The sequence below is a fragment of the Phocoena sinus genome, chromosome 14 (assembly GCF_008692025.1).
Source record: "Phocoena sinus isolate mPhoSin1 chromosome 14, mPhoSin1.pri, whole genome shotgun sequence".
Classification (NCBI taxonomy): Eukaryota; Metazoa; Chordata; class Mammalia; order Artiodactyla; family Phocoenidae; genus Phocoena; species Phocoena sinus.
Window position 1 is genome coordinate 72,134,842 of NC_045776.1, and position 14,697 is coordinate 72,149,538.

A 14,697-nucleotide genomic window follows, 5' to 3' on the forward strand; every position below is an offset into this window, starting at 1 on the left:
GGTGGCGCAGTGGTTGAGAGTCCGCCTGCCGATGCAGGGGACACGGGTTCGTGCCCCGGTGTGGGAAGATCCCATGTGCCACGGAGCAACTAAGCCCGTGAGCCATGGCCACTGAGCCTGTGCTCTGCAGTGGGAGAGGCCACAACAGTGAGAGGCCCACGTACGGCAAAAAAAAAAAAAAAAAAAAAGAACCTACAATACACTGCCTACAAGAGATCCACTTCAGGGCAAAGGACACACACAGACTGAAAGTGAAGAGATGGAAAAAGATATTTCATGCAAACGGAAGTGACAAGAAAGTGTGGGTCGCAATACTAATATCAGACAAAACAGGGCTTCCCTGGTGGTGCAGTGGTTGAGAGTCCGCCTGCGGATGCAGGGGACGCGGGTTCGTGCCCCGGTCTGGGAAGATCCCACATGCCGCGGAAAGGCTGGGCCCGTGAGCCATGGCCGCTGAGCCTCTGCATCTGGAGCCTGTGCTCCGCAATGGGAGAGGCCACAACAGTGAGAGGCCCGTGTACCACAAAACAAACAACAACAACAACAAAAAAAACAGACTTTAGGGCTTCCCTGGTGGCGCAGTGGTTGGGAGTCCACCTGCGGATGCAGGGGACGCGGGTTCGTGCCCCAGTCCGGGAAGATCCCACATGCCGCGGAGCGGCTGGGCCCGTGAGCCATGGCCGCTGAGCCTGCGCATCCGGAGCCTGTGCTCCGCAACAGGAGAGGCCACAACAGTGAGAGGCCCGCGTACAGACAAAAAAAAAAAAAAAAAAAACAGACTTTAAACCAAAGCCCATAAAGAAAGATAAAGAAGGACACTATATAGTGATAAAAGGATCAATACAAGAAAAGGATTTTATACTCATCAACATATATACTCCTAATATAAGAGCACCCAAATACATAAAACAAATACTAACAGACATATAAAGGGAGAAAAGTGACAGGAATATTGGGTTGGCCAAAAAGTTCGGGTTTTTCTGTAACATCTTCCAGGAAAACCTGAATGAACTTTTTGGCCAACCCAACAGTAGGAGACTTTACCATCCCACTCACATCAATGGACAGATCTTCCAGACAGAGACTCAATAAGGCAACAGAAATACTAAATGATACAATAGAACAGTTAGACTTAATTGATATTTTCACGACATTACATCCCAAAAAACCAGAATACACATTCTTTTCAAGTGCACATGGAACTTTCTCTAGGATTGACCCACATAACTAGGGCACAAAACAAGCCTCAACAAATTTAGGAGTACAGAAATTATCTCAAGCATCTTTTCTGACACAACAGCATGAAACTAGAAATTAGCCACAGAAAAAGAAATGAGAAAAAAAAATTACATGGAGACTAAACAACATGCTACTAAAAAACCAATGGGTCAATGATGAAATCAAAGAGGAGATTAAAAACTACCTTGAGACAAGTGACAATGAAAACACAACCATGCAAAATCTATGGGATGCAGCAAAAGCAGTTCTTATAGGGGACCTCATAGAGATTCAGGCCTTCCTCAAAAAAATGAGAAAAGTCTCAAATAAACAACCTAACCTACCACTTAAAAGAATTAGAAAAAGAAGAAAAAGCAAAACCTAGTCACCAGAAGGAAGGGAATAATAAAGATCAGAGGGGAAATAGAGATTTAAAAAACAATATAAAAAAATTAATAAAACCAAGAGCTGGTTCTTTGAAAGGATAAACAAGATTGATAAACCTCTGGCCAAGCTCACGAAGAAGAAAAGAGAGAGAACTCAAATAAACAAGTTAGAAATGAAAAAGGAGACATAACAACTGATACCACAGGAATACAAAAAACCATAAGGGACTACTAAGAACAATTATATGCCAACAAATTCAACAACCTAGAAGAAATGGACAAGTTTCTAGAAACATACAGCCCACCAAAATTGAATCAAGAAGAAATAGATAATTTGAACAGACCAATCAATAGAACTGAAATAGAATCTATAATTTAAAAACTCCCTACAAACAACAGTCCAGAACCAGACAGTTTCACAGGCAAATTCTACCAAACATACAAACAAGAACTTACACCTATCCTTCTCAAACTCTTCCAAAAAATTGAAGAGGAGGGAACATTGCCAAGGACATTATATGAAGCCACCCACCATCACTCTGATACCAAAACCAGACAAAGACACCACCAAAGAAGAAAATTACAGGCCAATATCTTTGATGGTACAGGTGCAAAAATTCTCAACAAAATATTAGCAAACCTAATCCAACAACACATAAAAAAGATCTTACATCACAACCAAGTGGGATTCATCCCAAATTCATAAGGATGGTTCAACATATGCAAATCAACGTGATACACCACATAAACAAAAGAAAAGACAAAAACCACATGATCATCTCACTAGATGCAGAAAAGACATTTAACAAAAATGCAACATCCATTCATGATAAAAACTCTTACCAAAGTGGGTATAGAGGGGACGTATCTCTAAATAGTAAAAACTATTTATGACAAACCCACAGCCAATATAATACTCAATGGTGAAAAGCTGAAAGCCTTCCCACTAAAATCTAGAACAAGACAAGGATGCCCGCTGTAACCACTTCTATTCAACATAGTATTGGAAGTCCTAGCCACAGTAATCAGATAAGAAAAAAAAATAAAAGGTATCCAAATTGGAAGGGAAAAGGTAAAACTGTCATTATACTTAGATGATATAATACTATATACAGAAAAACCCTAAGGACTCCACACAAAAACTACTAGAACTGGTAAATGAATTCAGCAAGGTAGCAAGACACAAGATTAACATACAGAAATTGGTTGCATTTCTTCACACCAACAATGAAGTATCAGAAAGGGAATGTAAAAAAAAATCAATACCTTTTAAAATCACAACCCCCCAAATAAAATACTTAGGAATAAACCTCACCAAGGAGGCGAAAGACTTATATGCTGAGAACTATAAAACGTTAATAAAGGAAACTGAAGATGATTCAAATAAATGGAAAGATATCCCATGCTCCTGGGTTGGAAGAATTAATATTGTTAAAATGGCCATATTACCTAAAGCAATCTACAGATTTAACATGATCCCTATCAAATCACCCATGACATTTTTCACACAACTAGAGCAAATAGTCCTAAAAGTCACATGGAACCATAAAAGACCCAGAATTGCCAAAGCAATCCTGAAAAAAAAGAACAAAGCAGGGGGCATAACCATCGCAGACTTCAGATAATACTACGAAGCTACAGTGATCAAAACAGTGTGGTATTGGCATAAAAACAGACATATGGATCGACGGAACAGTATAGAGAACCCAGAAATAAACCCACACACCTACAGTCAATTGATCTTGAACAAAGGAGGCAAGAATATACAATGGGAAAAAGTCCCTTCAGCAAGCGGTGTTGGGAAAATTGGACAGCCACATGTAAATCAATGAAGTTAGAACAGACCCTCTCACCACACAAAAAAATAAACTCAAAGTGGCTTAAAGACTTAAACGTAAGATATGACACCATAAACCTCCTAGAAACGATCATAGGCAAAACATTCTCTGACATAAACCATACCAATGTAGGTCAGTCTCCCAAGGCAATAGAAATAAAAACAAAAATAAACAAATGGGACCTAATCAAACTTACAAGCTTTTGCACAGTAAAGGAAACCATAAACAAAACGAAAAGACAACATACAGGATGGGAGAAAATATTTGCAAATAATGCAACCAACAAGAGCTTAATTTCCAAAATATACAAACAGCTCATACAACTCAACAACAACAACAAAAACAAACATACCAATCGCAAAATGGGCAGAAAACCTAAAGAGACATTTCTCCAAAGAATACCGAAGGCCAATAGGCATAAGAAAAGATACTCAACATCACTAAATATTAGAGAAATGCAAATCAAAACTACAATGAACTACATGCTCACACCAGTCAGAATGGCCATCATTAAAAAGTCTACACAACATCGTTAATCAACTATACTCCAATATAAAATAAAAATTAAAAAATTAAACACAAAAAAATTAAATAAAATACCTTCAAAAAAAAGAAAAAGGTCTACAAATAACAAATGCTGGAGAGGGTGTGGAGAAAAGGGAACCCTCCTACACTGTTGGTAGGAATGTAAGTTGGTGCAGCCACTGTGGAAAACAGCGTAGAGGTTTTCCTCAGAAAACTAAAAACAGAATTACCATATGATCCTGCAATCCCCAGGCATATACCCAGACAAAACTATAATTCAAAAAAAGATACATGCACCCCTATGTTCATAGCAGCACTATTCACAATAGCCATGACATGGAAACAACCTAAATGTCCATCAACAGATGAATGGATAAAGAAGATGTGGTACATATATACAATGGACTACTATTCAGCCATAAAAAAGAAAGAAATGCCATTTGCAGCAACATGTATGCAACTAGAGATTATCATACTAAGTGAAGTAGGTCAGAAAGAGAAGGACAAATACCATATGATATCACTTATATGTGGAATCTAAATTATGACACAAATGAACCTATCTATGAAACAGAATCATAGACACAGAGAATAGAATGGGAGAGGGATGGATTGGGAGTTTGGGATTAGCAGATGCAAACTGGTATATATAGGATGGATAAACAACAAGGTCTTACTGTATAGCACAGGGAACTATATTTAATATCCTGTGATAAACCATAATGGAAAAGGATGTGAAAAAAAATGTGTATAACTGAGTCACTCCGCTGTACAGCAATGAACACATTATAAATCAACTATACTTCAATAAAAAGAAAAAAATAGAAGGGAGGAAAACAAAAGACAAAAAACAACCCAGTCACATAGCCTAAGGAGGAGGGTAGGCAAGCAGAAACCTAAAGGGAGTGAATATCAATTAACAGTGGACCAGATCTCTAACCACACTCGGCAGCGTGATCTAGCTTTGCAAAACAGCACAGGGACAGAAGCCAAGGGAGAGGTCAGGTCCATTTGCAGAGGATGACATAAAAATGGGTCCAGAGTCCAGATCAGACAGGGAGTCACATGCCGGGAAGAAGCCACCCAGATTCACGAGGAGTGCTGAGAGGGCCCCGTGAGGGTGGAGGGCTGCCCAAGTTGGTGGGTAAGAGGAGGACAGATGACAAGGAAGTAGGGGCTCATGACTAGAAGGCCAAGGTCAAGACCTTGAAGGTAGCACTGCTCCTGATGAGTGAGATGGATGGGGCCAGTGTGGTGGGAAACAGCGTCGAGAGGAAGACGGCAAGGAGCTGGCACAGGTGGGATCAGATCGTTGATGACAGAGGAGAAAATGCAGGCAGCGGGGTACACACAGGTACAAGGACCCGTCTGAATCAACCCTTACAGAAAAGAAACCCATGAGCAGTATGACTGTCTATACTTACTGGGTGTCAGAAAGGAAACGCCATTCTGTTTTTCCAAGCCTACATTTGGATCTTTCCAGGGCCCAAAAGAGAATGAATATTTGAACAATGAGCAGTCATGAGTCAAGGAAAGCATTTTTAGAGCCTTTCCCTCTTGAAGTGTATTTTGCTCAAGGAGAAAGGGAAGTTTTTCAAATACAGATTTCAGACCAGCCACTCAGAACCGTCCTCTGGAGGCCCTTACCTTGGTCTGTTTCTTCTCGGTGGCGTAGACGATAGAGGTACAGCAGACTTCAGCGATCTTGCGGCCCTGGCCGTAGAAGGACCAGCAGCAGATTTCGTCCCCAATGACATCCTTTATGAACAGGACCCTTCCATTAAAGCGCAGTGATAGCTTATCAAACAGTTCGATGTTCTTCAACATATTGTCGTCAGAATTGCTGCAAAAGAGCATTTGATAAGGTGATTGATTACAAGCTGGTGTTAACAGCCACCACTAGTGGGGGAGTGTTTCCACACACCGGACCCATTATCTCCAACATCCCTTTTCAACCTCACAGTAAGCCCGTGAAGAAGGCACTACAGTCCCCAAAGCTCAAAGGAAAGCAAGGGTCAGAGAAATTAGGGAACTGGCTGAAGCCAAAAACTAATAAATGGCAGAGCTGAGCCTCAAAAAGACAGCTCTGGCCTCTTAAGTCTGCGCTCCTCACCAGAGAGCTAGGGCGGACGCCCTGCTGTGCAACAGCCAGGAATGAAATGCTGAAACCACGGGGTCTGCAGGCAGAGGCACCAGGTCGGGGACATGGAGGAGAGCCCCACAGAGCCACATGAGAGGCTGAGTGACCTGCCCGAGGGAGACTTTTTATCCTGGGTCCATTTATGGGTCTTGAATAACTTCATCTAATACCCCTACAACCCATAAGTTCCTGATTTAGAGCCACATGTTCCCAAGAGCCAAAAGGCATTCTAGAAACCTGTATATATTGCTGGTGGGAACATAAAATGGCACAATCACTTTGGAAAACAGTTCGGCAGGTCCTCAAGTGATTAAACGTAGAGTTACCATATGACCCAGCAATTGCACTCCTAGGTATCCACCCAAGAGAAATGAAAACATGTATGTGTACATGCATGTCCACAGCAGCATTATTCCTAACGGCCAGAAGGTGGCAACAACCCTAATTGTCCATTAGTTGATGAATGGACAAGCAAAATGTAGTCTGTCTGAACAATGGAGTATTTTTCAGCCATAAAATGAATGAAGTACTGATGCGTGCTACAACATGGATGAACTTTGAAAACGTTATGCTAAGTGAAAGAAGCCAGACACAAAAAGCAACATATTGTAAGATTCTACATATATGAAATGTCCGGTGTAGGCAAATCCATAGAAACAGAAAGCAAAGTAGTGGTTGCCTAGGGCTGGGGGAGATAAGAGGGTGGGCGCCATGGGGAGTGACTGCTAACAGGTATAGGTTTCCTTCTGAGGTGATGAAAATGGTCTACAATTAGGTAAGTGGTGATGGTTGCACAACTCTGAATATACTAAAAAACACTGAATTGTGTATTTTTAAACAGTGAATTTTATGGTATGTGTGAATTTGATTTCATATCTATCGATCCATCTGGGCATTCTAGAGGTGCAAAAAGGCCACCCTCATCTGAAGGGAACGAGGGGAGCTGGGCCTGGCTGGTGTGAGTGCAGATGTCTTTTCTGGCCAACACCTTACCTGGTATACGAGTATTTGTTGTTACTTCTGTTGTAGAGCAACTTCACGGCTGGCTGTGGGTTGTTTTAAAAAAAAAAGGAAAGAAGAGAGTCACTTGGAGTGCAGGTGCGAAGGACCACTGGCTTCCCACAGCACTGGAGCCCTGCCATCTGCCAGAAGAGGCAGATAAGCATAGCCTGCTGGCTGGGGTCCTGCTGGCTGGAGAGGGAGACTGCGTGAGCCAGCACCAGGAGAAACAAAAGATGAGCTATACTCTCCCATTCCTGACCCCTTCTCAGGCCTTGCCCAGGCAATTTCGCACATTTTTATTCCAAAACTTACTCAGAATAACTTCCACCGCTTTTGGTAGCAAAAGAAATGCCACAAGGTTGCCTCCACCATACCTTATTTGAAGTCGCTATAAGTTTCTGTTCTTCCTTGGATGAGGTGATGACAGGAACTTTGCAGAAAGGCTCATAAGTATCTTTGTTCTGCTGGAACAAAACATGCTTTCAGCCTGGGAGGCCTGCCCAGCATTGAACTGTTTAAGCTGGCCTGCCGGGCAAAGACGGACTCTGGCGAGGGGAGATGGGGCAGCCGTGGCTGGGAAGAGAGGAGGATTCTCAGCACCAGTGAAGTATGATGGGGGACGACCAGGAGTGGAGTTCTCCAGTGAACCCGCTCTTTGGCCAGGACTGTTATATGCCAGGGTGCTTGGCATATAAATACTAACAACAATGACACATTTCACAGCCCAGGAAGCCACTCAAAAATAAACCCTAAATATGGCAGATGAAATATGATTGCATCAAAGCTCCTAAAACCCCACTGCAATGACTGCAGAGGAATTATAAGCCCATAAGGAGAGAAAGAATGGGAAAAGTGAGGTCAGCAGACAAAAGATGTCAAAAATTCAAGTCTGGAAAGCAGGTCTCAAGTGAGTGATAACCAAGGAGGAGAACGCTGAAACCTAAGTTGGCAGATGGGAAAGAATCCACAGCTTTGAAGGCTGGTGGGCTCAGGGCAAGAGCAGAGTGTTGCTTGCTAGTCGACAGAAGCACTGGTGAGACTCCAGATGGATCCCCTACCCCAGCCGGGCAGGAGAAAAGTCCACTTTCCTGGAGCAGTTTGTACAGGAGAGGACAGGGCTGAGCTGCTATTCCGAAAACGGGAGATTAAGTGAACCATCTACACACTAAATGGTGAGCCCTACCCCCCGACCCAGCCCCTTCTCCTACTCAGATCTCAGAAGGCAGCCAGTTGGGCTTATACCCACCAGGCAAGAGAGTGGAGGATTCCTCTACAGGGAACCACCTGTCCAAAAAAAAAAAAAAGGCTTACAGATTCTGACATTGAGAGTTCCCACTGAAAAAGCCAGCCTTATCATCTGCCACTGAAGCCCACTGGACAACAATACATACAGTGTTTCAGAGCCTTTACTCTTGAATTTCAACAGACCAAGGACCATCAGATTATACCCGGAAAGCCTCTCAAATATGAGACTGAAACCAAAACAAAGAGAAAAAGTAAGAGAAGGAGTCACACAATGAAGGCAGCAGAAAGAAAACTTCAAATAGTATCATCAGACAGATGAGAGCAGATACCGCATCCCATGAAACAAGATCAGCGTGCTATATAAAAAAGAGCACTCGGAGAACTAGAAAAGGCTCTCGGGAGTCAGAAATACGATAGCAGAAATGAAAAATTCAATAGAAGCGTTGAAAAGATAAAACTGAAAAAACCCTCTGAGAAAATAGAAGGATAAGGGCAACAGAAACTAGGAGGTCAGTCCCGGAGGTTTAATCTCAGACTAACAGAAACCACAAAAAGGAACCCAGAGGGCATGTCTCTAAGACAAAGATGAAACAGAGATTCCCTGATGTGTCTGAACATACCAGAAGGAGACTGAAGTTTCTGAGAATTTAGGGCTGAATTAGGGATGTGTGCTTAGAAAACCAAGCAAACAAAAGACAATGAAGCAATCACTAATTCTGGCAAACTGAAAAGTTACACGAGAAAGGAAATAATCACTGTATACTCTGTGGCTCAACTGTTAACAATATTTACACAACTCAACGTAAACTCTGAGTACGGATTTAATCAAAACTGTGATAAACTATACTGGGAGAAGGAATATGTGCAGGCAAGTTTGGTAGTGGCTGGGGTGGTACATGAGCTAAATTTTAATTTTCTACAGAAACGCCAGTAGATAATGTGGTAAACTGAAAAATCAATAAATAATATAAGAAACAGGTGAGTAAAGAACTGCTGCAAGAACTAAAAGAGGCTGCTGCAGGGGTGGGAGTGGGTGGAAGGCGCATGGAAGTGTTTTTGACATCAACCTAGCTTACAATACCAACTTGCCTTGGTAAACGCTTTACATGCATTACTTTAATAAACATACAAATGAAATAAAAAATAACAAAGTAAAAGCTACAACATTCAGTTAGATTTACAGGGAGTTCACAGACTCGCAGTAGCGGCAGGGGTGGTGCAAATAACAGCTCCTCAGGCAGACTGGCATTGTGGGTACTGTCCCAGTGGAGAGCCACCCAAGAGCCTCACGTTTACAGATCCAATTCCTAGGACAACGCAAAGGGGTTCTTCTGATTCTCTGCCATGTCTTAACTTGCCTTGAAATAAATGGCTGTTGGCTACATCTAGAAGTGTTCTGGTTTTGTAGGGATTTTACTGTCCCTAGACTTGACCCCAGCAGTCCTTCCCCAGCTCCAGCTGAGGAGTGAGGGGTGTCTGTCTGTAGAGATTACGCTGGGCTCTCAACAATGACTTGTGGGATGAGAATAAGTCTCCCAATGAGTCCAGAAAAGGATCAGGTTTTACACCCCATAGCTCGGTAGTGAAGGGTTACAATGCACACAGGGAGAGGACTCAACACCATGGGGGCTGAAATAAGCCAGAGAGCAGTCAGGTGGCCTCAGCATTACAGGGAAGCCTCTCAGGGGTCGTGCAGGCCAGAGAGGAGCAGCTCCGGGGTCAACTCATTAACTCTCACGACAGCTCAATGAGGGACGGGGACAATGAGAAAGGCAGATGAGTCTGGGGCTCTCCCCGCCCACACGGGGAGAAAGGGTGATACCTACTTGCAGGGCTGCCTGGCACTCTTCCACCAGGCCCTGGACCAGGTAGTACTTGGCTTCTGCCAGCAGCTCCTCGATCTCCCGGCGGCTCTCAGGCAAGGGGACCGCCCCATCACGAAGGTAGTTGAGAATGGTACCAAAGTGCTTCCCACACCGGTCAATGAGGATCCAGCCTGCGGTGGGAGGAGGGGGGAGGAGAGCTGGGGTGTCTCTTGGCTCCCACCACCTCTGGGGAGAGCAGGACCACAGAGAGGGTTGTGGCCCCACCTGCCCAGCTACCAGCAAAGGGCTGACCAGGCCCCGCTGGCTGCAGACAAGCACACCCCAGACTCACTGGTTTGGGCTCCTTTATTTTATTTATTTATTTTTAACTTTTTGGCCACACCAAAGGAAGGATTGAACCGGTGCCCCCTGCATAGGAAGCACGGAGTCTTAACCACTGGACTGCCAGGGAAGTCCACGGCCCCTGGGGCCTAAAAGCATGCTCCTAAAGTACCTCAAAAATCCCTATGTTAAGAATATCGCAAGAGGGCCTACCCCACACCTGGATAAAATGGGTCCAAATGAGCACATCCCATTGACAGGGGAAAGGCTTCTGGTGTGAAAATATCTATTCCCTTTCACAACAAAGCTTTTCTTTTCAGACTCCCAAATAACAGAGCCATTTCTAAGGAAGCAGACGGCTCACTGCTGCAGGCTGTAACATCTGACTCCCAAGGGTGACCCCCAGGCACTCACCAGCACCACCACAGAAAATTCCATCCGTAACCCCCCAAACAAGTGTTTAGTGGCTAATGACAGCGATCAGAGATAAAATGGTGACCAGCCAGACCCTGCCCTCAAGCAGTTCAGTCTAACTTGGGGAGATGGCGCTGGCATTCATGAGATACAGAAACACATTCCAGCTGCTGACCGGAACCAGGCACAGTGCGAAATCGTGCCTTGTGGGTGGGGACAAGGCGAGTCCTGACGCTTCTCAGTGTCTTCTCCAGTCTCCAGTCCTGGCCCTGGTCTACAGGGCCGCTATGGGGCTTCGCTTCTCGAAATTCCTCCGCTGAAATGCAAATGCTATTGGGAAGAGGAAAGAGGACTGGAGCCTGGGAAGGGGAGGAGGAGGTACCAGAAGGGGAAGCAGGGTTGCGGTGAAGACCAAGTACATCTCAAGAGAAAACGTGAAGCCAGACAGACGGAGAAGTCCCGGCCTTCCCGATAAGCAGGGTCACCCCGGGAAGGGGGCCCCAAGTCTCCTGCTGCGCACTGCCAGCGCCCAGGGAAGTTAGGAGGTTCACACAGAAATCACTCATTCTCTGCCCCTGCTTTCCCTCAGCTTGGGAAAAGAGCCAGGTTTCCACTCCTAAGACCACTATGCCTTCCCAAATCCTCCTCAGACCCCGGGCCCTGGATCAGCAGCAGAGGCCAATGGAGGCCAAGGGCAGCCGAAGCACCTTTTCACGTCCAGTCACAAGTCGGCCCGCCTCCCCAGAGTCCAGCCCCGCCAAGTGTGCTCAGGTGTTCTAGTGCACTAGTTAGTGTTCTTTGCCGCCATCACCAGGAAAGTTGACAAGGAGGCCATTTCCACGTTCCGCTTTGCAACTACTCCTCAGTCCACGGTTCCTGGGCCTTTGGTTAAAGGTCCCGTCTCGTCCCTCCAGAGCCTTCTGCGTGGCACTTCCACGCTGCTATGGTTTCCTGAGTACAGCAAGAAGTTAATCCCCAATCTCAGCAAACACAAAGCAAATGTGTGGCCTGGAGTCAGACCCTGGATCCCAGGAAGGACAACGAGGCCTTCACAGGTGTGGTAAATCCTGTCACCTTGACAGTGCCCGCTGGACATTATGTTCCCGTTCCTTTCTCCAGCTGAGACAACTAAGTGCGGACTCAGTATCTGTCCTGCAGCTCAGATGCCTACAGGGGCCTTGAGCACACAGGATAACCAGGTGCAGGTGGGCAGGGCAGACCACAGCCCAGGCCCTGCCTCTCCCCGCCCCCGCCCCCCAAGGGGGTTCTTCCCACTCCAGCCAAAACTGGCCAGGCAGGAATGAGGCCCAGGGCTGAGAGAGCCCCTGGTGTTCCAGGAGAAGCCAAAAATGCAGATTTCCCTGTGAAATCTCCAGACTTCTAAAGAACAGTAAACTGATTTTTTTTAAAAAACCTGTCATTAACCCACCACAGGGCAGCCAAAACAGGGTCTGCTGGCCACCAGCTTGTGACCCCTGTTGTTACTGTGGATCAAGTGCTCTCCTTCCAGCAAGCCGACAAGGTATGGAAAGACCGTATTATCTTCCCCAACAGTTCTTGCTGATGGAAGCTCATTCCCCTGCATTTTCCTCAGATGAAAACAGAGGCTCAGAGAGGTTCAGGGACACTCCCAAAAGCTGGGGAGGCAGAACTAAACCACAAAGAACAAGCAAGGAACTCGTAGGAAAACTCTTTTCATCATACGAAATTGAGAAGACACGTAGAACCTCAGTCTTTGGGAGAAAGGGCAACAAATTCCACCCAGCTGCTCTAGGAAGAAAATGTCCTCATCTGCCTTTGATGTGTGGACAACGCAGCCACTCAGAAAGAACGAGGGCCCCTGAAATCAATTACCCAAGTGACAGTCCAGAGTTTCCATAAACGAACAGGCAGACCGTGACACTGGGCTCTGGCTCAAGAATGCTGTCAGGAAATGCTTGTGGTGAAGGAATCATACTTTGAACAAATAAGGGCAAAAAAAAAGAGCAGAGCCAGGCGCACTCTCCATGAGGTTTCAATTAGCATTCTGACTTCAAAATATTTTAGTTGCTTTCAAAGCAGGAATCAATCCCTTTGAAACAGTCAGCTCCAGTCCCCAGCATATAGACAAGCTAAGGGAAGCCAAGCCAGGTCAGGGCGACCTGGGCTCCCTGGACCCTTTGGCAGGGCTGGAAAGAAGAGTGAGGGGTGTAGACCCGGAGGCTCTGGGATGGGTTGAGTGAGAGAGCACAGGCCTGTACTGGAAACCCAGCTCTGCACCTACTTGCTGGATGACGCTGGTGTCTCACTTAACCTCTCTGTCCTACGGTTTCCTGTTCTAAAAATGGTTCCTCCCTGGGCTGGCATAAAGGTAAGATGAGAGAATGTACAGGAAGCACAGAGCACAATGCTGGGTCTGCCAGCAGCCATCAAATAGGTCTCTGATGGTGAGCCCTTTACATATGTCATCATCACTGGAGAACAGACAGGAGTGGCAGCGGCATCCAGAGGCAGAATGTTCCAGCCCCCAGGAAGGGCGTCTGCGTGGTTTTTGGGCTGCCTGGGAGGAGGCTTGGCTCAGGGACGGGGGGCTGGACTGCCGGGCTTGCCCCCTCCCAGCCCCGCCAGCAGAGCAGGTACTTCCTCTCTCCTTCCCTCCCCCACCTCCTCCAGGGAGCTTTCACTGACCTCTCCTTCTCCATACTAAGGTATTTAGATTTTTATGGTCCCCAAACTTGCCTGTTCATAAGTTGCCTAAGGTACTTGGGTCCTTGTTACAAATTCAGACTCTTGGAAGTAGCCTCATTCCTAAATCAGAATCTCTAGGGCAGGGTTTCTCTGCCTCAGCACTAGTGACACTTTAGACCAGGTAATTCTTTGTTATGGAGAGAGTCTCCATAGGGTATGTAGCAGCATCCCTGGCCTCCACCCAATAGCATTCCCACACCCAAAACGTGACACCCAGAAATGTCTCTGGATATTGCCAAGTGTCCCTGAGGGTCAAAAATCATCTCTGGTTGAGCACCACTGACTGAAATAGATCAAAGATCTAAATGTAAAAAATAATGTAAAAACTTCGAGGTATCAAAGTCAACAAATCAGACTGGGAGAAGGTATTTACAACATAAGACCACAAAGAAATATGATCCAGAATATATACTTCTACAAAGAAAGAAAAAAGGAAAATGTGTAAAGATACTGTCCGGCAGCTAAATGATGAAACACAATGGCCAATAAACATAAGTCACTCAATGCACTGGAAATGCTAAAAAAAACAACAAAGTACTGTACCATAACCATCAGATTGGCAGTAAGTAAACAATGACAGGTGCCTAGTGTTGGCAAAAATTCAGACCCCTGTGGGGAGGATAACTGACACAACCGCTAACACCTAATCAAGTCGAGGATATGATCCCCAATTCCCCTCTTGGGAATCAACTCCGGGACAGAGCTCCCAATGGTGGGTAGGACCTTAATGCTGTGGGCCCTGGGCTGGGGTTGTGGGGGCTGGCTGGGGCCTGGGGACTCCAGAGCTTATTCATTCACCAAAGTAAAAATATTATTTTCTGGGTGTGCCATGATGTGGCAGAGGTTGGGAAGCAGAGCCCACACATGCACTGGGAGAGTGTTGGAGAATGATAATATTCCTAACAGTGAACGCTGGAAACAGCCTAAATAACCATCACAGAACATGGATCCATAAACTGCATGGAACACTCTACTTCAGGGAAATGTGTGAACTAGAGCTGTTTTTTCATGGATCACTCTCACAGGCATAACACTCACTAAAGCAAAAGCTAAAA

At 45.3% G+C, this 14,697-nt stretch overlaps 1 protein-coding gene across 13 annotated transcripts in view; it reads right to left on the reverse strand.

Annotated features, from left to right (window-relative positions):
* Nucleotides 1–14,697, reverse strand: part of KCTD10 (potassium channel tetramerization domain containing 10) — a 35,874-nt gene that overhangs the window by 9,628 nt on the left and 11,549 nt on the right. For 10 of the 13 annotated variants that reach the window (XR_004353122.1, XR_004353123.1, XR_004353121.1 and 7 more), the window contains exons 3-6: nt 10,181–10,350; nt 7,484–7,570; nt 7,101–7,153; nt 5,615–5,810 (exon numbers count right to left, since the gene is read on the reverse strand). Coding sequence is in view for 8 of the 13 variants with exons in the window: in XM_032654166.1 (XP_032510057.1) it covers nt 5,615–5,810; nt 7,101–7,153; nt 7,484–7,570; nt 10,181–10,350 (506 nt within the window). In the remaining 5 variants the exon portion in view is untranslated. Of the gene's footprint in view, nt 1–5,614; nt 5,811–7,100; nt 7,154–7,483; nt 7,574–10,180; nt 10,351–14,697 lie in introns of all 13 variants that reach the window. The other 3 variants (XM_032654165.1, XM_032654167.1, XM_032654169.1) reach the window with 1 other exon arrangement.